At 42.1% G+C, this 23802-nt stretch overlaps 2 protein-coding genes across 5 annotated transcripts in view; both read left to right on the top strand.

Moving 5' to 3' along the window:
• The window catches only part of CCDC170 (coiled-coil domain containing 170), a 92334-nt gene extending 78134 nt beyond the window's left edge, over nucleotides 1-14200 (top strand). For all 4 annotated transcript variants that reach the window (XM_077349553.1, XM_077349563.1, XM_077349571.1 and 1 more), the window contains one exon: nucleotides 2530-14200. In XM_077349553.1, the coding sequence (XP_077205668.1) occupies nucleotides 2530-2718 (189 nt within the window). In that variant the 3' untranslated portion in view covers nucleotides 2719-14200. The remainder of the gene's footprint in view (nucleotides 1-2529) is intronic.
• A 1129-nt stretch (nucleotides 14201-15329) lies between these two features.
• ESR1 (estrogen receptor 1) overlaps nucleotides 15330-23802 on the top strand; it is a 284464-nt gene continuing 275991 nt past the window's right edge. Inside the window, exon 1 of the mRNA XM_077349643.1 lies at nucleotides 15330-16944. The gene's annotated coding sequence lies outside the window, so the exon portion shown is untranslated. The remainder of the gene's footprint in view (nucleotides 16945-23802) is intronic.

Below are 23802 nucleotides of genomic sequence, written 5' to 3'. Positions count from 1 at the left end.
TTTTCCCCTCACTTGAACTGAAGTGGAATATACTTTTAGTTTTTCTTAACTGATACGAAGTAAACACTCTCAGAAACTTTCTTTCCAGGCTGAGGAGTGAATTAAACGTAACCTGGCCAACTGTTTAGAAATAGTACTGTGTAATTTGGCTCGTAGCACTTAGAGCTGACTTACAGTACTAACACTGGATGTCAGCTCAGCCATTACTTTTTCCTGTACAATGGCCAGGTTTGAGCTGAATGGTTCCTATAGTACTGGCTCGTAGTTCCACTCAGTCTACCTGGCAATTGCAAATGTTATGAAGAATGTAGTTGCATGAGTGTTGCAGACACCTGTTGGAATCCTGTCTGGGATTGTAATGATGAGCTACAGAACTTCCCTCCATGTCCTCACCATTTGCAAAATTAATTCTTTTAAAATCAGTTAGCCATGGAGTACATATATAGCCTTGATATAGCTTTAACCAATAAGAGAAACAAGCACAAGCAAGGATGGTTCTTTCTCCCATGGCAACGTTGCACCTTTTTGAGGAATTTCTGGTTTTAAACTGCTAAAAAGTAATTCTTTGAACTCGGTCAGCTTCATCAGTGTTGCAGTGCATGCCTCCCTTGACTCACAGAAAGAGGATGCAAACATGAATAGCAGTATCTCCATGCAAAACAAATCCAAGGATCCCTTCCCACCATGACAACAAGGGCATTGTTGTGGTGGTACAGGACTGGGGTTATGAGCGAAGCACTAATTATATTTATTACTTACATTGACAGGACTTTATATGAGATTGAATGGCTTGAGAGCCAGTGAAGTGTAGTAGTTAAGAGAGGTGACCTTTAATCTGGAGAGCTGGGTTTGATTCCCCACTCCTGCACAAGCAGCCAGATGGGTGACTTTCAGGCCCACCTACAAGGGCCCAATCCCCACATGTTGGATAATGCATATCCAGTGCACTTTAGAAGTAGATTTTCCAGTTCTGCACAGGAAAATTCAGTTGCAAAGGCTCATTGAAAGTGTATTATCCAGTGTGTGTGGAACAGGTCAAGATGTCTGTTGTGGGGAGAGGAAAGGAAGGAGATTATAAGCCACTTTGAGTCACCTTCAGGTTGTTCAAACCAAGGTATAAAACCAACTCTTCTTTTTGAAAAGACTCCTGACATTTAAGAATACATTCAGAAATTGATTTGCTATGTATCAGTGTTGACATCAGAAAATAAAGTTCTGGTTCCTGACATCAATTCAGGGTTCACTTTATCCAAGTTCAGGAACCCTGAAAATACAGTATACGTTGTAGGGAACTGCTGGATAATTGTCAGACATGTTCCAGCGGACAAGGTCCAGCCCAGTTTAGAATCTCTAAGAAAAAATTCTTTGTTTATTAATAACAGGTTTATTTTACCTGTCTTTCCATCTCTACCTGGATTCACAAGGTGATTAACAATTATAATGATCACTGGCTATCACAACTCAGAAAGCTACACTGCCATTATCCAAAAGCATGGGTAGCTTTATAGCATGGCCTCAAACTATGCAGGTCTCTAAGGGTCAGAAGCAGCATTTTGAAATGGACTCCAAATTCAACTGGAAGACACAGTGAAAATGATACCATACATGATGTGATCAGGAAAATAGTTCCTCGTTTGTCAAGCCTGGGTCTCTTTGGGTCACCATTCCTTTTGCAAGTGAATGACATGCAACCCTATGGATCCTTGAGATTAAATGCACACAAATAAAGCAGACCTTTGTAAAAATGTATAAAGCTTTATTAAATAGACTTTTTAAACGACAGAATATTATTGTGTAGCACAACCTCCACTACTTAGCAGTGAAGAAAACAACAAAGCTTTCTATCTAATACATTCAATACCTGGTATTAGATGGCACACCTTCTTAGGATACAAGAGTCCTAGCTAGAGGTTTAAGTGTTCTCTACATTGCTGTCCATCATATCATAATGTAACATAACATAGAAACAGTATGACAAAATCATAGCATGGCTTTCCTTTGGCCTTTGGCTAATTATAGTATTTTGCCATCTTGGCACCAGGTGGTCTCCCAAACGCAATTAAGGAACTTGCTGAATGGAACTCTCCAGAAGATGTTCACATTCTCTACTTCTCCCCCCTCTCATCCAGTTACAGAGTTGATTACAGGTTCTCATGATTAACTAATTAGCACATTCTTAAATCTGGCCTTGAAAGATATAAGGATACTGTCAGCAGAAAACTGCAGTTAAGGCTACTTGCAAGTTAATGCAGGCATGCTAATAATTATATTAACCCATGAGGAGATTCACACAATTAATAGTTTGGGAGCTATATTTGGTACCACTTGTGGTTTTCTGAACACTTTTCCAAGCCTGATGCACAACTCAATGAGTCTAAGCTGTGTATTATTCCATGCCTTTGTTATGAGTTATAACTAATCCCCCCCCCAAAAGCCCAGTTTTGTTATTATTCTTCAATCCCACCATATTTTGTAACATGATTATTAAATTTATGAAAGTATTTCCCCCCTCCTGCTTTTCTTTTACAGCTGTCAGACTTCAGAGAAGTGGTCTCTCGAATGCTGGGCCTCAATATTGCTACTGTTGCTCTTCCTGACTATGAAATAATTACTCGATTGGAGGGGTTGATTCATTCTCATCAGCATCACTTTGTTCCCTGTGTGTGCTTCAAAGACATGGCAGTGAGGCATGATGGGGTGTTGCAGCTTCCCCACTAAATATGTCCTCTTCAAACAGGGATGGACACATTGGAAGCCCTCTCTTCAGCTCCTCTTCCCTTTGCCAATATAACGTGTGATTTAAAGAATCAAGCACAGAGCAATTTAACTGAGATTCATAGTGCCTTCAATAATATAGGTTGAAAGAAGTGCCATTACTACTTTTCTGAAAGTGAAATATCCTAATAAATGATATATTGTTAAAACAGGCGGGGTGGGGATGTGTTGGGTACCCAGATTAATGAGAATTTTTTGTGTTAATTTGTTTCTTGTTAAATGCTATTTAGTAACAAAAACAGCACACCTGAGCACATCATAATTACTAATTATGTCAGGTTTTCTCAGGCGGGGTCTCTGTGAAACCCTGGGGTTTCTTGACAGCTTTATTTTTAAAATTTGGTATGGGTGATATGACCATATATGTCATTTTGAAAAAAAAATGGCCAATTATGGCCTGGAGACAGTCTGTATTATAATATTACTACAATTAAAGCCTGTTGTAGCTGATACAAAGGGCACTAGCAGGGGGGAGGGGGGAAGTAGGAAAGAGGGAGGGAGGTAGAAAGGAAGATATTAAGATAGAGAGAGCTTGGCAGTGGGAAGAGGAAGGGGAGGAGTTGTCCAGTCTGTAAGGGCATGGGGTTGAATGTGTGTGTTGTGTGGGAGGTTGTGGTGGTGTGTTGGCAAATGAGGGCATGGGTGTGGAGATATGGGTGTCAAGACCCTGTGGTGTGGAATGTTCGTTGAGTGTGGGAGAGGATTGACCTTTGGGAATTGTGGCATAGTGGTTACAGATGAGCTTTCCAGAGCCATGTCCTCAGATATGTGAAGGGAAAATCAGACTGGAGACTCTTCTTAGGGGGAGATTATATAGCAACCAATTCCTCCCAGTTCAGTGGCCCTGCTGCTTCTGTCTCCATTTTTTTTAGTTGATATATTATGTGCCCACATGTTTCTTTCACTGTTGCACCTTAGAAGAAGAAGAGCTGGAATTTTGTACCCTGCTGTTTATTACCAAAAGGAGTCACACAGTGGTTTACAAACACCTTTTCCATTCATCTCCCCACAATAGACAACCTGTTACGGAAGAGGGGCTGAGAGCTCTGTGAGAACTGGGAATGGTCCACAGTCACCCAACAGGCCTCAGGTGTCACTAAGCAGTTTAAAATCTCCTTCCCTTCTTCTCCCCATAACAGTCACCCTGTCAGGGAAGTGGGGCAGAGAGCTCTGAGGGAACTGGGAATGGTTCACAGTCACCCAGCAGGTGACTCTAAGCAGTTTAAAATCGCCTTCCCTTCCTCTCCCCATAATAGGCACGCTGTGAGGGAGGTGGGCATAGGGGCCAGCCTAATTCAATCACGGACACCCGGGACACACTCCTCCCGCAGCAGAGTTTCACAAATATGTAGAGGAACCATGGATAAGATTATTTATTCAATTTATAGTCTGCCTTCCTCCAGGGACTCAAGGCGGATCACAATAGCGAACTCACCCCCTAAAAAACCCAATCTTTGAAACAAAGTTTAAAGTCTCACAATTATCATAAATATCAGATGGCTATAAGAACCCTCCCACCTCCCCACAGTCATCTACCGAGGGGCTCACATGTTGGTATAGCGCAGCCTGGGGTGGAGCATTGATCTTAACAAAGATATGCTTCCCAACCACATTCTGCACAAATGTGCCACTTGTGGGGTTTCTCTAAGCTTGAAGAATGTTGCAGAGGTTTCTCAATGGTAAATAAGTTGAGAAAGGCTGAACTATGGTTTCTGTAGAGCCAACTGAAACTAAGCAGAGTCTACCTAGAAATCAGTGAGAATAGACTGCCTACCACAAGTGTGGCAAGGTTTGTTTGTTTTTTGGTCACTCTCCAGATATGACTGAGGTTGGAGCTACTAACTAAACTGGGATTAGGCTGAATTTCTTTCATTCAGACGTAATGATTAACCAGAGTTATTACAAACCAGGATTCAGAAGCTGAGCTGTAACTCTAGTTGAAAACATCTGTTTATGTCCCTTTTACCAAATTGGATAGCCAGCACTTAAGGCTTCAATAAAATATAAACCACAATTAGCTCATAGAAAGATAAGGTATATATCTACAATTAGTTTTCATGATTAGTTTTAGTTTCATGATAAGGTATATATCTACAATTAGTTTTCATGATTAGTTTTCATGTTCTGCCATTTAATATTACACATAGATAGATGATGTCTTTGGAGATCAGTGCTCAAAAGTAGATTTTTGCTTCTCTTAACCTGTTCTCACAATTACCATGTGAGGTAGGTTAGTCTGAGAGTGTGTGACTGACTCAAGGTCATCCAATTAGCTTTCACAGCTGAATGGAGATTTTAATCTGGGAGTCTTAGATCCTAGCCTGAAACACTAGCCACTGTACCATACCACCATTGTGGCATGCTTGCTGTTGGACAGTAGCAAGCAGCCAGGCCTGGGTGGGTCATGCAAGCTGCATGGTAGTGAGTTGCCTTGTGCTTGCTGCTAGGCCTGATCCCAAAGAATTTTCTCACACAGGCTAAAACAGCTCAGGAAAGGCCCCTATACTGACAAAAAAACCAAGGTTTGGAAGCTGGGAATACTGTTGTGGTTGCTTAGCACATCCATCAGGGTCACTTGTTCCCTAAACCTAAAGATACTGCTTCTATCATTTGGGAGGGGTTAACCCCCCAAAGATTTTTTTTTAAAATTTCAGATTCTTTTTGCAATCCAGAGATGTTTTTTGGGTCTGTAAAAAGATCTGGCTTGTCTGTTCATGGCTCTAGTCTTTGGATAGGAGTATCCATGGGTCAGGCCATGCTGATAAATATATTGATACAAGTTGGGACCCATGATACTCATGAGGGGGAAAAATCCCTCCCCATCACTGCTGACTCCCCATACCTTACTGCTTAGTAGAGGAGAGGCTTCTGGGGTTGTATAGAGGTTGTCCCAAGGGACTGATGAGGGACAAAGTGTGGTGCTGGGAGAATTTTTTTCCAGCCCCTGGAGCCTTTACTGTGGGGTCTGTGTGGGACCTGCTCTCTTGTCTATTGCCTCGAATGTTTAGTACATGGGTGCTCAACCCTATTAAGCTGGTGGGCACTTTGGGGAAGCCATTAAAAATGTACATAAGTTCTAAACTAAGCATCCTACTGGTGGAGACAGTGATAGCTCTGGGTGTCTGCTGAAGCAACCTCATGACTTAAAAAGTGGAAGATAGCCAGGATTGGTTCTTTACCATGTGGAAGAAGCAAGTAAAGTTAGTAAAAACCTTTCAGATGTATTGGTGAGGTTTATTTTACTTATGTGTAAATTTGGCCCTGGGTTTTACTATATAATTCTGCAGTATTTTTTCTACTTGATCTTGAATTCATACTCTTCCATATTAGTCCAGGGGTGACTGAGCTTGGCTTCCCAATAAGTCTCTCCATGGACAATCTGTTCAGTGCAGTCATATCCAAGTTCTACATTTTTCATGAATGATCCAGATGTCTTTCTCAAAGTATTATGATAATGAGCCCTGTGGGTATTCTGGGAAAACATCAATCATACAAAAGAGACAAATGTTTTTATATTCAAGTTATTGACTTTTAATTAATGCAATTATATTTTGATCTAAAGTTTAATTTTCTTTACAAATGCCAGGAACACAAGTTATTGTACCTTAGCTGGAATACTGGAGGAAGTTACTTCTTCCTGAGAAACTGAGTAAAATATTGTCTGTACATTTCCTTTTATACCTCTGAATGTTAAAAAGTTATAGTCCTTGCTCAAAAAGAAGACGACAACAACATTCAGAGAAATATTCATAGTCCTGCTCTCCTGGGTTTAAACTGCATGGAGCTTTTATTCCAATCCCAGGTTGATTCAGTCCCTGCCCAGTCTACACAGAATGCGATTTCCATTTTGATTTTGGGCAATTTAAATTTTCCTTCTGCAGCAAGAAGGATTGATCCGGAGTGACCCTACCTTTATTGTGTGATATCTTAGAGTGCTTTTAATGCTCAATATTGAAAGAATCGAATTGATAAAGCAGATTGTTTTGAATCTGGGCTCTCCTCTATGGTAGACAACTCCTGATTGGCCAAAGCTGATCATGTGACAAGCTTGCCTTAAAGGAGAAGCTCCTAATTTCTCTCAACTTCTGTCGGTCTTGGATTTTTTCCCACTCCTCTGCCTTCTTCAGTCCTCTCCCCCCCCCTCCAAAAAAAGAAAGAGGCTCCCTGCTTGGCTCCTCTCCCCTCCCCTCCAAGAAAAGAAAGAAAGAGGCTTGGTTTCCCCCCCCCTTCTGAACTACCCTAACCACGTGCAGAACACTTTCCTGTTTCAATGGGGGGGGGGGTGAAGAGGAAGACCTGAGTTCAAATCGATCTGAATTCAACAGGATTAGCAATGGAATAAACAAAGGAAGTGCAGACTCTGCCCTGGTTACAACCCTTCTCTTAAGAGAAGATTTCCTGTGTCGTGCAGGCGTCAAAATTAAAAACTGGGAACTTACATTGCCACCCTAAATAGATTTACATCCTTTTAAGCCCACTGGTTCAACTTACACTGCCAGTATTACAATCACAGATTTGGTGTCAGTACACTAGCTTTGCAAATCAAATTATTCCACAGGTAGTCAATTCCAAAAACTGACAATTTGTAGCTGTCTTTAATGAAAATACTTTATTGAAAATAAAAGAGCAGATGGCTACAATTCAAGGGGGAAACATGCAGAAATTGAACTTGTGCAAAGGTACCTTTGGATCAAGATTATCATAATTTATAAATAAACAGAACAATGTCGTGGAACCTTAAAAGTGTCAGTGGTGCCCCACCAGTGGAAGGCAACTTCCTACCCCTCACTGCAGCCCAATGTGCTCCCTAAATGGTGCTTCTGGAGGACAGTGGGCCTAAAGGAACAGTGTGGGTTGGAAGCAAGGCCAGTTCCAGGTTAGGGAGGGGTTGGATACAGAGATCCTAAGCGCTCCCTACCCTCCTCTCAGGTCCCCGGCCTTCTTCGCGCACCCTCCATCTTTCTTCTCACACCGATCCATGTGCCTTGCACCTCCTTTGTGTCCTTCCCCTGTCTACATGTGAGTCCTCCCCCTACCAATGCTCACAGCCACCTGCACTTCCTGTAGCCCGCTTCCCCAATGGCACTAGTAATGACAGCATCTGGGAGCATGGGTGATAGAGCACTAGCAAATTAGTGGGTGGGGTTACTGCAGTGGATTGTGTCAGAAGATGGCCTGGCAGCCACCCCACCTCAAGTTATGCTGACCCCAGCCCTAGTTACAAGTTGCAGTAGAAGGTTGAATCAGCAAAAATCTTCCCTTCTTTGCAGACAGAAAAGCTATTCCATCAGAGATTCTGCTGCTGTGTTGTTGTTATGGAACCTTAAGACAAATGCCAATGACTAGAATTCTTGTAGTGAGACAAAGCAAGGTAAGGTCTGAAAGAAATGGCAAGCTGGAGGTAAACAATTTGGACTTTCTCCTCACAAAAAGTCTCAAAAGTCTTCCCTTCATGCAGGTGAATAGACTGATTAATGTCTCACCTTATTTCTTTCTGACTTTCTACTGCCCTCAACATTCAGGATCTTCTGTGGCATACACAGTCCCCATCAGGTGGTCTTTTTAAAAAGTTTCCTTCTCTTATTTTGCTAATTTTATAGTCCTATTTTTCTGTGTATCTACCAAATAAAAATCCCTACCTTGCCCGTGGGTGGCACTATTGTGCTACTTTTATGAACATTATGGAAGAAAACCATTACTATTAGGAAGAACAAGATGGTGACCCAAAGAGAATCCCAGGAGGGGGACAATTTGAAAATCCTCCTAATCTGCTACTTCAGGATTTTATGGAACATATTTGGTTTTCCTAAGAAGGAAGGAGAGGTCCTTTTTTGTTGTTGTTGATTTGGGAAGTTATATTTCCCTGTACAAAACAAAGTTGCACTTATCTGTAACTCTTTCTTTCTTTGCAGGCACACATTGTTTGTATGTACGCCAGTGATAAAATTTCTCCCCAATGTTTTCTAGTAGACTAGGAATGCCTCTCCTTCCTTTGGCACTTTCCTGCCAAAATTATCACATGACAAGTGGTGTTACTCCCTCAGATCCACACCATAGCCTTTTATGCATTGGTGTTTTCCTTAGCTTTTACTGTGCATTCCTGTTAGGTGCTTATGTTGTTTATTTTACCCTGCATATGTGTTAGGCTTTCTTTTTCCTTCTGCATGGATTTTCTTTCCTTCAGCAGTTAGTTCACATTCTCTTTGCTTTCCCCCTGTGTTTTGTGAAAGTAGTTTTGTTCCAGTTTTCCCCCTTGCTTAGCTCCCAAGGTAATTCAAAAGCATAATCATTCCCTTGGATTTTCCCTTTTTGCCTCTCACATTGTGCCATGTGGTTGGTCTCTCCTTATTGGTCTGTTTCGCATTGTGTGTGTTTTTTCAAATTGTAAGGAGAGATTCTTCCAGTTTGCATTCACTGTCAATTGTATTTGCTGAACATTGAGTGCTTCCCCCCACTTCTGTACTGCTAAGTATTTCTTTTTTTACAAGCCAGAGTTAAGTTTAGTAACTAATTCATTCATTTTTAATGTACCCCACCCCCAAAGAGAGTGCAGATGAACTTCTTAGGACTGTGAGAGAAGACTGAAGCCAGGAGAGAGTAGGGATATATTCAAATGTCCCCTCCAAATGACGTTGCCAGCATCCCAAGGCTGTTCAGTAGGTGGCTCACGATTTTACCATTCTTAAACTATGATGTGGTAAATCCATGAAAGTGGATTTACCACCCTAAAATGCGTGAGCCACCAGTGATCAACCAGGGAAAAGAGCGTATGTTGGGGAAAACACACAATAGTCTCTTTAGCATTGCTCATTTCTCCTTTTCCTGCCCAGTGAGGGAGACAGATTTCTACCCCGGTGTCAGTTAAACTTCCATTAAGGGTCTCTCTAGTGGTCCTAAGTAACCTCTGCCATCCAAGCTGCTGCTGCCACTGCCACCTCACTGCCCAAGTGCCTCCTTCCCTCCCTCTTCTTGTGTGTCACACCCCTGTCCCTTCTGCTCCTCTTCTTCCCCCTCACTGGTCCACCCACCTGCATTCAGCCATTCCCTTCCTCACTTGCCTTGGACTCCTGCCCCTCCCCCTCCCTGAGCATCTCTTAGGTGAGGGCTTGGGCAGTGTGGCAGTGGCAGCTAAGGCAGTGCAGCAGCAGTGCCCCTGTTTACAAAGTACTTGGGGAGGGAGAGAGAGGGCAGGAGTCCAAAGCTAGTGAGGAAGGGAATGGCTGAGTGGCAGGTGGGTGAACCAGCTGGGGGTGGGGAGAAGAGGAGCACAAGGGATGGGGGTGTGACACATGAGAGGAGGAAGGGAAGGAGGCACTCAGGAGGAGGCGGCTTGGGTGGTGGAGTTTACTTAGGACCACTAGAGAGAACCTTAATGGTGGTTGAACTACTGCAGGGGTGGGAATCTGCCTCCCTCATTGTGCTCTCCACTGGCCAGCTGTGTTTGGATTTTTTTGTGTATGCTTTACCTTCTGTGACAATGCATATGCCTAGCAATGATCACACGTTGCCACACATAGGTTTCAATTTTCTTTAAATGTGCTAGACCCACAAACCATTGATTGGTTGCCTCTATTGATTGACAGGCTGAGGAGCAGTGAGTAAAAGAACATGTTGCTCTCTCTTATGCTTTTTTCACCACTAGTGAGGAGGGGAAAAGGCAAGACATGGCAGCAGAATGTGGAGGATAGAAATAGCGCAAATTAATATTTGGGTAGGAGACATCATGTAATTTGGCCCTCCATGCAGAAAAAGTAATAGTCTCTCTGTGCAAGATATTTATTTCCCCCTCCCCATAGACTAGGGCTGTGTAGAAAGACTGATCCAGATCAAAGGAATAGATTTATCATGTATTTCACCAGCACAGGCTGTGTGATACAGTGCGTCAAGCTCCCTTCAAAGAGAATAGTAAAAAGGCCATATTGACCTGTTGATTCACAACTTAAAGTGTGACAGAAATTCCACTTCCCATGCTGGCTAACAGTTTACTGCACTTCGATTCCATTGTGGCTGAATTAGAGATAGAGTGCTATTTCTCCTACAGGCCATCAACAACCGTAGAGATGACCAGTGGAATCAGCAAACATATTTATAGCATAGGATTGAAAGACTGTAGTATATGCTGTAACAGCTAATAATGAGAGTTTGCATGTCATGGGGCACCTGTTTTGAGTAGAAACATAAGATGTCCTTTAAAAAGATGGGCATGAAGTTTATCTGTACTCCATCTTACTCTCTGTTATGGACTCAAAGTGACATAACATTTCACACTTTCCCATTCCATACTCACCAGAACCCTATGAGGCTGAGCACAAGCAAATGTTCAAAGAGAATGACATTTGAACCTGGGTCTCCCAGATCCTAGCCCAATGCTCTAACTACTGCACCACACTGGCTTCCATTACAAATGGTATAACATAAGAATGACTCCAAAGACAATCTGAACTCAGTTGAAATAAGAACTCCCTCCCAGAAGCATCAGTTGAAATTGAGAATCCTGTGGAAAATCAGTGGTAGGGAGAAGAGAAAGTGGGCATAAATGAAGCCAGCTGCCCATCACCTTGGCTGTGGCTGGTTTAAAACTCTACTCAAACCCATCCAATTAAATCTTATCAGAAGACCATATTATACCCCCTCTTTCTTTCTGCTTCGATACAAAAGACAGCTCAAGCAATATTAGTATTAATACTCATTTATGATAATTAAATTTTTAATTATGTGTGTATATTTATATTATATTGTATGTTTTTAATTAATGTAATCTGCCCTGTGCCCTTGGGAAAGGGCAGAATAAAAATGTGAGAATAAAATAAATCAACCAGGCTGCAAGAGAAGCCAGCTCAAGATCATCTGTAGAAGGTTTCAGGGGTAGAAGAGGGCAGCCCAGCTGGGATCGGCAGTGCCTGCGGAAAGCCAATTGCTCCCCACCAGCACAGCTCTGTGCTGCCTTCTCTTACAGCTAGTTTAAACTGGGCTGTGGGAGAAGCCACAGGATCAGGCTGGTATTTTTTTTACAGGTGTTCTTCAGGTCTATTGGACTAAAAATAATTCAGGATTTCAAAAAAATCCCACATCTGAATATGCCGGTTTTTGGATCCAGTGTTTTTTGGAAATCCCACAATTTTTTTTTCAGGTCCAATAATTTAAAACGCAATCCAACAGACATAGGTGTCTAAATTCAGTCATTGGGCAATGACTAAATATGAATTTCTCACTAAAGAATCTCACTAAACTTGAAAAGTCTGCATTGATAGATTTTAAAATCTCTAGAGCTACATTCCTCATATTGATCAATTGTTAATATTCTCAATATTTGCTTTACTTGCAGAACAGTATTAGCATATGTGCTTAGTTAGCCAAAGTAAATAAAAATTAGTTTGACACGAGCAAAGTTCAGAACGGCTATTGAACTCTACACCATAATTAACCTACAAGAAAGTAGAACTTTAAAATGTTCAAATTTGGGTGAGATTTACACTACACACAATGATAACTGTAAATAAATAATGATTACATGAAAATTAGTATTCTTTAAACCCTTTGAATTCGTATTTTTCAGTTATGTAAGGCAGTTTCATTCCAGATTGACTGTGTAGGGTATCAGTGCCGAAACACAAATCTTTTTCATACAATCAAAGACTTGGCTTTTCTGTGTGCTTGTGTGTTTAAATAATTAATACAAAAATTTTGCAAGAACCGCCCTCCAAAAATCTTTATGGCACTGCGACCTATATGCTATTGTTTAATAATCATAAAGGGATAAAAATACTGTACAGCCCCCAAATACATTTTAATTTGGTTAGCTTTGGACTAAATTCTCTAGTAATGACTATTGAATTGAAAGGTCACTACTATCAATTTACATTGGAAACTCCATTTTAATGTCCATTTTAAAACAACTGTTCTGATACCAAGTAAAAGAAATCTTATAAATGCATGTTTGTTGCAGTCTGAGAGTACTTTTTAATGAAATATTTTGCTATAAATCATTTATTGTCTTGCATCTTAATATCACATACTGTATATATGTAGCTAATAAAAATGACCAAAACAGAGATAATTGTACACTGATGCACAGTGGATTTCTACATGCATATGAAATGTGGGTTTTGAATCTGTGTTCAAAAGTATTTGTCACTTGCTCATTTTCTCAATAAGATGGTATTAGAGGTGTCGTACAAAATTGCATCAAATTGTGCACATTTTCTATTTATTTTAAAACAACAGTACCAACAAGAAGAAGATGTGCCACACAAATAATTTGCCTCAGGTTAATTTTTTGAGAGTATGGAATGTAAATATACCATATAAGCACATGATAATCAAGTTCAATAAATTGAATAGCTGCTAGCCAACAGTACTGAAACATTCTCAACCCAGAAATCCAGACTTTCATTTAACTGGCCAATACAATAAATGAGTTCAGTTTTATCTGAAAATGATTGCATTAGGACTTGGTGCCATTCAGCCTCCTAAGATTCTGGGATTAAATTTCTAGCTTCCCATAAGCAAGCAGTGCATTTTCTAAGTAGTGAGCTGACCTGAGGTACTCTGGAAAAGGGGGAACCAGGTTATGTCCTTTTCCTCTGAGGTGGAGGGTCTTTGCCCTGTTCTCAGATAGCTGAGGGAGCTCCCTTCTCATATTGGCTACATGGATGTAAGAACTGCTTGCCATTAATTCTTATAAAGAACTGAGACAATCCCTCTGAAGTACCCTAGGCCTCTATGGATCTCTGGTCCAAGTCTGGGAAATGTTGAGCTAGACCGAGTAGAAGCAAAGCAGCCTTAAAATTAATCATAATAAACAAGAAGTAGATGAATTGGTTTTTATACCCCATTTTTGACTTCTCAAAGGAGTCTCAAAGCAGCTTACAATCACCTCCCTTCCTCTCCCCACAACAGACACCTTGTGAGGAAGGTGGGGCTGAGAATGCTCTAACAGGATTTTGACAGGCCCAAGGTCACGCTGGTGGGTGCATGTGGAGGAGCAAGGAATCAAAGGCTGTAACACAGAACAACAATAATAAAAAGACCAAGGTACTCAAATTGCTGTCATCTTCCACATTCGTAATCTCTTTAAAAGCTCATATAAGAATGGACAAGGACGTGAACATCAGGCCTTCTCTAAGCCAATTTCTGTAGCTCAGTCCACATTCTGTAGTTCACATAGTCCACATTAAGCAATAGACGACCACCCTTACTCATCCTTGTAGTCACCACTCTACTACCAAACAAATATTACAATACTAGCTCATCCCCAGATAAGAAAAGATGTTATTAACAAACAGTAATCTTGAGGTTGTACTCATGCTGGTGCAATGGCTGGCAAAAATGGCACGGGTGGAAAAGTCTGAGATGGCGGTCACATGGAAGCAGGGCAAATCCCTGCTTCCACATGACGCAGCTGCAGGGCAGGCCCCCTCCTGGGACTGCTGTGGATCAGGCTCTCAGTTGGCCCAGGCTAAGGGAACGCAGGAGAATCCATGTCCCCTTGGCCACTGCAGGGGCCAACAGGGCCTATTGTGCCGCAGCCCCACGGTGGCTCACAGGGGGCCAAGAATGCCTCAATTGCCTTTGCAGCACTTTACTGCACCATGGGGCAGACCGGGGCATTCATTTTTATTTCGCCAAATAAAAACAACCCTGCCCCCCCCCCCCTAATGCAGCAGAACTATTCTGCCACTGTTTAATTTCCTGGGCAGACATATTTCAGCAGAACATTAGGTGTCCCACTTAAATGTGTCCCCCATGAGGACACAGTAAATTGCGGAGCTTTCTGCTCCACAGCACTGCAGCGCTGGTGGCCCAATGTGGCTGCCGCCATGCAGAATGGGCAGTGAATCATAGAATCATAGAATTATAGAGTTGAAAGGGGCCACACAGGCCATCTAGTCCAACCCCCTGCTCAATGCAGGATCAGCCCAGAGCATCCTAAAGCATCCAATAAAAGTGTGTATCCAACCTTTGCTTGAAGACTGCCAGTGAGGGGGAGCTCACCACCTCCTTAGGCAGCCTATTCCACTGCTGAACTACTCTGACTGTGAATTTCCCCCCCTGATATCAAGCCTATATCGTACTTGTAGTTTAAACCCATTACTGTGCGTCCTTTCCTCTGAACATGAGGCACAGGAGGAACTTCAGTGCTACTAATGGTCAGGCAGCCATTTTCAAACTTTTTCTTTAAATATTGTTTGGTATGCAATGGAATAATTCAAATTTGCTGATGACCCAAATTGCATTCCCTAAAGGCTGTGAAATTATTGTAGGAGGACGACAGCATAATAGTGGGAAATCATGAAAACTGTCAGATTTCTTTGACAGCCTTGTAGGTCAGAGGATGATTCGTGGGAAAAGTCATGCTTTATACACTGCCCTTCAAGGAATATCAGAAACATATCTTATGTTTCTGCTAGCAGTATATTTGTCATATCTCACCAAGGAAGAATGGACAGGCACCAAGCTACCCATGTGTGCCTGGAGTGCAGCTCTAGTGGTTAGGAGTGTGGACTTCTAATCTGGCATGCCAGGTTTGATTCCTTGCTCCCCCACATGCAGGCAGCTGGGTGACCTTGGGCTCGCCATGGCACTGATAAAACTGTTCTGACCGAGCAGTGATATCAGGGGTCTCTTGGCCTCACCCACCTCACAGGGTGTCTGTTGTGGAGAGAGGAAAGGGAAGACGACTGTAAGCCGCTTTGAGACTCCTTCGGGTAAGGAAAAGCGGCATATAAGAACCAACTCTTCTTCTTCTTCAAATGTATTATGCAACATAATTGGTTTTCAAGGGCTGTAAGTGTGAAGGTTACCTTTTTTACCCCTGTCTGTCCTGCGTACTTTCATCTCCCCTGCCATGTTTGCAATGTGTATGAGGACATAGATGAGTTTATCACAAGGCTTGTGTGGAAATCTGAAAGGCAGTCTGTCCCTGTAGCCATAGTTTCCAGCATGAAGCATGAGCATAGCCAAGCTCCAGACAATTGGCATGATCTTGTTGGGTTGCCAGTTGTGGGAGACTGTGCATAATGCACTAGTTAAAATAATGGATTTGGACATGAGCAATTGAGTTTAAATCCCTGATGAGCTTTGAAGCAAAAATAGGAACAACATCCAAAACTCTGCCTCTCTATGCAACTTCTTAGTGGAGTCCCCCTGCCTGTACTAGGATACCTCACTTTCCCTCTACAACCCAACTTGTTTTTTCTGCTGGTTGAAAATTAAATCACTTCAGATTCCCCCCCCCCCCCACACACACACACACACAGACTTCAGCATTCCATTCAGCATTTCAAATCTGATTGGTTCAAGCTGAATGGGGAAGAATAGAAGGCAGATTCTTCTGTCCATCACAGAAGTCCCATTGATGGCTATCTGGAGCAGGAATGAGGCTCCTGTGTCCCTTTGTACCACTCTTTCCCAGTGAGTTACAAGATGGCTCCTGAAATGTCCATGAAAGATGTGAGAGCAGCCCTATTAACTCTTATTTGTGCTGTATTGTTTTGTTTTCTGCTTCAGTGGTGTGTAGTGTATAAGACTGGGAGAATATAGCATTGACAGAAGCATGGTGTTGCAGTCATGAGATTGTTCTGCTCAAATATTTTGCAATTCTGAATAGATATTGGATGGCTTTGACACTTCTAAAATGTTGTGACTTAAAATACTTTGAGTTTAAACATTTTCAGGAAAATTTCCTCCTTTTAATGATTGGTGACTAAAGAGTTAATACATTTGATAGCTCCACATTACATTCAGAAAACTTTATTAACTTTTTTTAAGTTCATTAAATCAGGACCTATAAATAACCTTATTTTCAAGTGGATGCACAACCTTTAAAAACCTTTACAGCAGTTTGGTCAGCTGTACCTAATTGTGTTTTTTTTTTTAAGTGAACTCTACCCTGTTAAAAACCCAATTAAGAGACAAGTAAGTTTTTAGACTAAAGATACAGAAAAGGAGGGACTTTGCAGCAGGGTCACCAGAGTTTGTGGAGCAATCTGTCCCACCAGCTAGTCAGTATTGCTGGTATAATATGAACAGCTGAGATCAGGCAAAGCTGAGGCTGGGGCATATTTCTGCCTGAGTTCTGAAAATCAGGCTTTGTCTTGTGCATGAACTACAGTCATCTCCATCCAGAAATGCCTATTTTCACGGAACTGTAGGAAACATTATTCAAAGGTTGGTGATATTTCTAAACACAAATAGAGTTTGCAAATGGAAAGGAAAAAGGTAGATTTTGGCAATTCCAATTGTAAATTGAAATTAATATTAACTGGTGGTATGGTAATATGTTAACAATAACAATAAAATATTAGGATTTTAAAAAAAATCTTATTGCTTCTTAATTAACTCTTATAAGTTTGCACAATGCTATATAGAAACATGGAAACCAGAGGGAAAATGCTTGTTGATATACAAACATTTTGTTTCTTAATGAATTCTGAGTACAGAATACTCTAGAAATCGCTATATATGTAGTAACACAACCTGTTACAATTAGTTACAAAAGACTAAAAGGAACCATGAATATGAGGGTCCTTTTCCAGCATTCTTACAGGTGCATCCCAAGGCTATTAGCCTTAGAAATAAATTGTTTGAATTTAGGAACTATTTTAGTTTAGTGTTAGTTTTCTGGAGCTCAGTATTAAGAGTCCTAGAGATGACAATATTAAATCTTCCTGCGAGTTCAGTTGAACACTCTAGATGTCAAAGTATGAAAAATTGTGAATTGTGTATACAAAATAAAAAATGCAGATTTTTGTTCTAGACATGTTTTTAGTGATCTGTTCTTTTATAACAGAATAATTCATTCAGATGGATGGAATATGATATGGTTTAAGATAGGAACATTTCTCCTGAAGACTATGCTGTTTTATATTTAATTGAGTCTTGCCTAGCTCCTTAATCCACCACCTAGCTGAGAGAGATCTGAAGTGCCCTGGCTCAGCCAAGACATAGAACAGTCTTCAGGGTCAATTTCAAATGTGATCAGAGAGCAATTTGCCTCCTGTGGGAGAATACAATTCTGGAGTCTGACATACCAATTATTCGGACATCTACCATGAAGTTGGGAAAGAAACAGTCCATGTATGAAAATCAATTAAAACTTAAGCGTAATGACTCTTTGTACTTGGAAATCCTGAATATTCTAAGCAAATAGTCCTGTTTACAAGTTTAAACTACGTGCTACAATAAGGCAATATATTATCAAGGAAATCCATTACTTGATCTCCCCCTAACTTTGTTAATATAATAAAACTGCTGCCAGAGACTGTAAATTAGATCAAGGCCTTATTGCTGGGGCTGGGGAGGGGATTTCCCTCTGTGTCATTTCCCCTGCAGGAATCTCTTCTTCCAAGGGTATAATTAGCATAACTGCAAAGGTGGGGGGGGGGGGAGGAAGGAGGAATAAGCACAGTATGGAGTTTTGCCTTCCCTCCATTATGACTTTATAGCATGTCTGAGTGAGAAAGATGGAGAGAGAGAAAGACAGACAGAAAGAGAAAGCTAATGTGTGAAAAAATAGCTGTGTTCCCTGCTGGAATGGTTGGTTGTTATACTGGTGTATTTAAGGGCTGCTGGCAACTTTAGTTGTCTGCAGCTGTTGTATTATTACTACCACCACCTCATTGTTGGTAAGAATGTCTATGTCCCCATTGTGTAATGAATCTACCCTGTTCTGGGGCTGCAGGGGCTCCACCCAGATTGCTTTAAGGAAGCACCAGGGAGTCTTGGTGAGTGGTTCCAGGCAGCTCCTGGCAAAGCTGGTGATAATCTGTCCATCTACAAGCCTGACCTATTTGGAATAATTTCAATAGCCTGCAATGGAGAAACTGTTGCTGTTAATTTTTAATCTCTGTTTTATCAATTTTTAAATGAATTTTAAATTTAAATTTTACCAGTTTTAAATATTGTATTATATGCCATTTTGTATAGCACCCTGAGGTGGCTCACTGTGGGGGCAGTCAAGAAATCTGAGAAAATAACTCAATCAATCAATGAAGGTCCTGGGCCATAATCAGTGGGTGACCACCAATTAAGAGCTAAGCTGATCTCTTGGCTGGATATAGTTTATCCAAAGGGATTGTTTTCTGTTCCATTCTCTGTATGGTATTTAAGGCATTATGGGAATCATTTAAGTACTAGTATCAAAGCCCATTTCTAAAAATGGGCCTTGAAAGGGGAGAAGGGGCCAGGGGAAGGGACAGAGGAGGCCCCCCCGCGGCAGCTTACCTGATGGTGCAGCCGGGTCCGCAGCTGGCAGGGGCCTTCTGGGGTGGCAGGGGCAGGCTCTCCGTGGGCCAGGCAGAAGGCGGGGCCCTTGGGCGGGCACACAGGCTGCTCCGGGGTTCTGGAGGGCCCAGGGACCGCCCTAGCGTGTCGATGATGCAGAGAGGCTGTTTCAGGGCCCGGCAGAAGCCTCCGGGCAGCAGCTCAGGTTCCCGTGGCTTTCTGGTGGGCCCAGGAGCAGCCTTGCCACGTCCAGGACGCAGCGAGGCTGCCTATGGGGTCGGCAGAAGGGTGTGGCGGCGGCTGACTCTGGAGGCCGCCCTGGGCTTCTGGCGGGCCCAAGGACAGGCCTGCCACTTCTATGAAGCGGCGGGGCTGTCCCTGGACCCACCAGAAGCTGCGGCCGGGCAGTTTCCCATGGTCTTCTGGTGTGCCCAGGGGCATCCTCACCACATCGTAGATGCGGCGAACCTGCTCCTGGGGCCGGCAGAAGGCCGCACCATCAGCCAACTCTGCAGGGTCCCCCGGGCTTCTGGCAGGCCCAGGGCAGCTGTCCCTGGGGCTGGCAGAAGGCTGCAGGCGGCCATCCAGGCTCCCGTGGCCTGTTTGTGGCCTGGGCTGCTGGGCCACCTTCTCTCCCAGAGGCCAGCACTGAAATGGCCACCATGGGGGGTGGGCCATGTTGGAGGGGTGGGGGAGTTGGGGGCAGAATGACAGCGGCCAATCGCGGCTCCCAATTGGCCGCTCAGAGTTTTTAACATGGACAGGCTCCACACCTTTCTCCTCCCACCTATTCCTTAGGGCTTCATTTCTACCACTCTGCTCCGCAGGAGCGGTTTACAGATATTGTGTCCCATGTAATCGTTTCCTCTTATTGCACAACAGAGTAAATTAAATATAAACAATATTTTGAAATAATAGCATTTTAATTTAAATGTTGTGAGGGTAGGAGAGGAAAGACTGGGTGTGCAGCTAAGTATGGACATGATTGCGAAATAATGCTTTTATTTTGTATGCGTGCAGGGAAAATCCTGGCAATGACTCTGCCAGGAAATAATACAGGGGAGAGCTTTCTCAGCCTGATCCAGTTTGAGGTCCCCACGGTTTTTTTTCAGTGTTTAAGAAAACCTGGAGATGAGAAAATACATCTCCCTGATGTGGTCCCCTATGTTTCTTGGTGTTTTTACTTTTCTGACCCCCCTCCCACCCCCGTACAAGAATTGTGCTTAGGTGAGGCTATCACTGCACATTTCAAAGCACAATCATATTCTATTTACAATAATAATCATAGTGGTTTTGCAATTTGTCTGCCATTTTTTAAAGAATTCCACAATGACCATGCATATTAAATGAAGGTAAAATCACAGCTAGTGATAACTAATAATGTTTGTCCCCTTCCCGCTTCACAGCAGTACATTCAAGTAAATATATTTATCTTTAGCAGAATGACCCACCAGCTCTCTGCCAGATGCCAATCTGATAAAGGTCAGCTATTGAAACCCACATGACTCAGCATACAATGCATATGAGTGATTATGGCAGATCTGACATTTAAAATATTAGGCAAAAATGCTTAAAATATATGAATTGAAATTTCTAAATAGATTAATTCAGAGTAATGTTTTTCATTCAGTTTGTTTTTTTAGGAAGTTTTGCTTCTAAAACAAATTCTAACAGACCAATCCTACGATCCTGACACCAGTGTCATTAGCCAGTACCCTATGCTCACTCAACAGCAGAGAGAAGAATAAACAAGGACCTCATGCCAGGGTTCAGAGAACATAGTAATTGCACCAGAGTCCACAGGAACCCCGTTGTAACCCACCAATCCTGGCACAGAATAACTCCCCCACGACAGTCTGCCAGAATTTGGTGATGTGCCTACATTAGCTCACTGTCACCTGCATACAGAAAATAAGAAAGGTGGGAATATAGCACCCTTTACTGTAAGCAAGAATGTGGCATGAAAAGCCCTGTGGAATAAATGCTCCATAGATGTGGGCTTCCTTTATGTAATTATCCATGTCATCAGGTGCACACACAGAAAAGGAAACGTAGCCACTCCCAGCTACAGCCCCACATGCCTCTGAAACACATTCACCAGAAGCAGTTTGTTTCTCTTTTCCCATGCAGGGCTGCATATCAAAGTAGATATATTTATCTTTAACAGAATGAGCCACCAATCTGAAGAGCCCTCCTGTATATTCAGGTTTGAAGGTGTGCACTGGCCTTTTGCCAGGCAAGGGTAAGTCAGAACGTAGGGCAGCAACAAGATGATACACAACTGTTATTTCCTTAAACTTTTCCCTAAGCAGTCTTGGGTTTGGATTCCTCTGAAAGGAATGTTGGCAAGAAGGAAAAGCCCAACTTTTGCCCAACACCAGGCTGACCAGTAGCAAAATAAAAGGAAGAGGCCAGAGTGAAACTCACAGCTCACACATTCAGGAACAGTTGCCTGTTTACACTTTCAAGTATGCACACAGAAATAAGCTACAGCATTAGGCATCATTCACACCAGATGTTGTTTTGATACCAGCCATATACCAGAGCAGGAAAGACTGTGAACAAATGTATAGCACAGTGGATAGGTTGCTATGTGTCATCCAGTAATCCATCTAGACTCCACCATAGTGCAGGCTGCATGACGTATTAGGTGCTATTAGCACAACTGATTAGATGTTGTGTTACAGGATGAGGAAACTGGTACCATTTCCACACAAGAGCAACCCTCTGCATCAGTGTTCTTAAAGAATTGAACAATGCAAAAGTTTCTACACAAATATTTTACCTCCCTAGGAGTAGACCCAAATTTTACCCTGCACTTTCGGAATCCCCCTTTACAGATCTTCACTCGCAGTTTTCCAGTGAGGAATGCCTGAATTTGAAGTTGGTTTTCCACTGTGCTGCCATTTCGTGTTGTCGGTGTTGCATATTCATCCTGCCTTCTACTTTCCCACCCCCTCTGGTTGTCCACAGTAAAATACAGTAATTTTTAAAAGTGTAATGTGTATTATGTTAAAACTCATTATAATAGTACAATGTTGTAACATTGGGACCATTTCTGCATTAGGAGACATGCCTTGTTGTAGCCTCATTTTGGATTCCTTTTAGATGCTGTGAGTTGTCCCTAGCATTTCTGCATTTGGAGTTTACTCCCCTTATTTCCGAGGCTGTAATTTGTGACATGCTTTCTGCACTGAGCCTGATGGAAGCAGCCTCTATCATGCTTTGCTCTCTTCCCCTTTTCAAAAAAAGTGTGTTTTTTACAAGTTGGTGCCTACTTGGACCTTTATTTTTATTGTGCCCCTTAATCCCACCATTCTGTGTCCTTGATCACCTCCCCCCTTCCCCCCAAAGTGTCCTGAATGTAATTTAAAAAAATGGGTTATAATGTTATAATGCTATAGCATTTTTAGCATGCTTTATAATTCTTGAAGTAGTCTATCCAGTTTGATGATGGCCAGCCATTTTCATAAGTTATTAAGGAGGAGCAGGGAACCTTTGAAATGGCAGTAAACATAGAATAATATAATCACAGAGTTGGAAGGTACCTCCAGGGTGATCTGCTCCAACCCCCTGCACAATGCAATAACTCCCAACTACCTGCCTAACCACAGTGACCCCAATTTCATGCCCAGATTATCCCCACCATTAAAAATCTCCAGAATCCAGCCTGGCCTGGAGGAAGTTCATCTACCATCCCACAGTGGCGATCAGCAATTCCCTGGTTATGCAAGGAAGGACCACAAGAGTCAAACACATTCCTTCTTGCCTCCTTAAGTTCATAAAATCAGCATTTCTGTCAGATGGCTATCTAGTATCTGTTTTAAAACTTCCATAGAAGGAGAACCCACCACCTCGCAAGGATGCCTGTTCCACTAAGGAACCACTCTAATGGTCAGGAACTTCTTCCGGATGTTTAGCTGAAAATTATTTTGAATTAATTTCACTTTGACATTCATCTTCACTAGGCAAAGCCACTAGTGCCCTACCTGGACCTTGAAAACCAACCACAGTGATCTATGTGATGATCACCTCCAGGCTAGATTACTGTAGCTTGATTTACATGAGACTGTCCTCATCCCTGACTGGGAAATTGCAACGAGTACAGAATGTAGCTTCCTGGGTCCTCACAAGGATGCCATGGAGGGCCCACATATGACTGGTTCTCCAGCAGCTGCACTGATTACCAGTTGAGTTCTGGTTTAAGGTGTTGGACCAGCGTATCTTAGGGACCAGCCTTTACCTCTGTTGGACTGCTGCAGGGCAGGGCAGGAATGAACTATACTAATGGGGCTAGGTATCTTTGGGATATGCCGACACAGTGCTTAGAAGTAGGACTTAGGATGGCTTTGTAAGTAAATTTAGGGCACAAGACCTGAGTTTCAATAAATGGTGCATTCTGCTCATTTTCTTTTACAATTATATGTATCCACACCTCCACATTTAAAACAATATCTGATTTCAATAATGGGCTTCAGGGGAGGGCAGTATATTAAACAAACAAACAAACAAAGAAATAAAAACATTTAAAAGCTTTCTTGGTGATCTCTAAAACTACCTATAGCCTTAGAGATAAAAGCAGAGATACCTACAAATTCAGAGTATATTGAAACAAAATAAAAATTCTATCACGCACGATTACATTAATATCTTATTTTCATCTCAGTGGACTAGATTTGTGCAAGAATCTACAGATGCCTTATAGAAGTAAATGGATACTGTAGTATTGCAATTCCCACCACATGCAATAATTTTGCTGCATTGTGGACTATATAATAATAATAATGATAATAATAATAATAA

Source organism: Paroedura picta, chromosome 1 (assembly GCF_049243985.1).
Source record: "Paroedura picta isolate Pp20150507F chromosome 1, Ppicta_v3.0, whole genome shotgun sequence".
NCBI classification, from domain to species: Eukaryota; Metazoa; Chordata; class Lepidosauria; order Squamata; family Gekkonidae; genus Paroedura; species Paroedura picta.
This window is presented reverse-complemented; position numbering and strand designations above follow the sequence as displayed.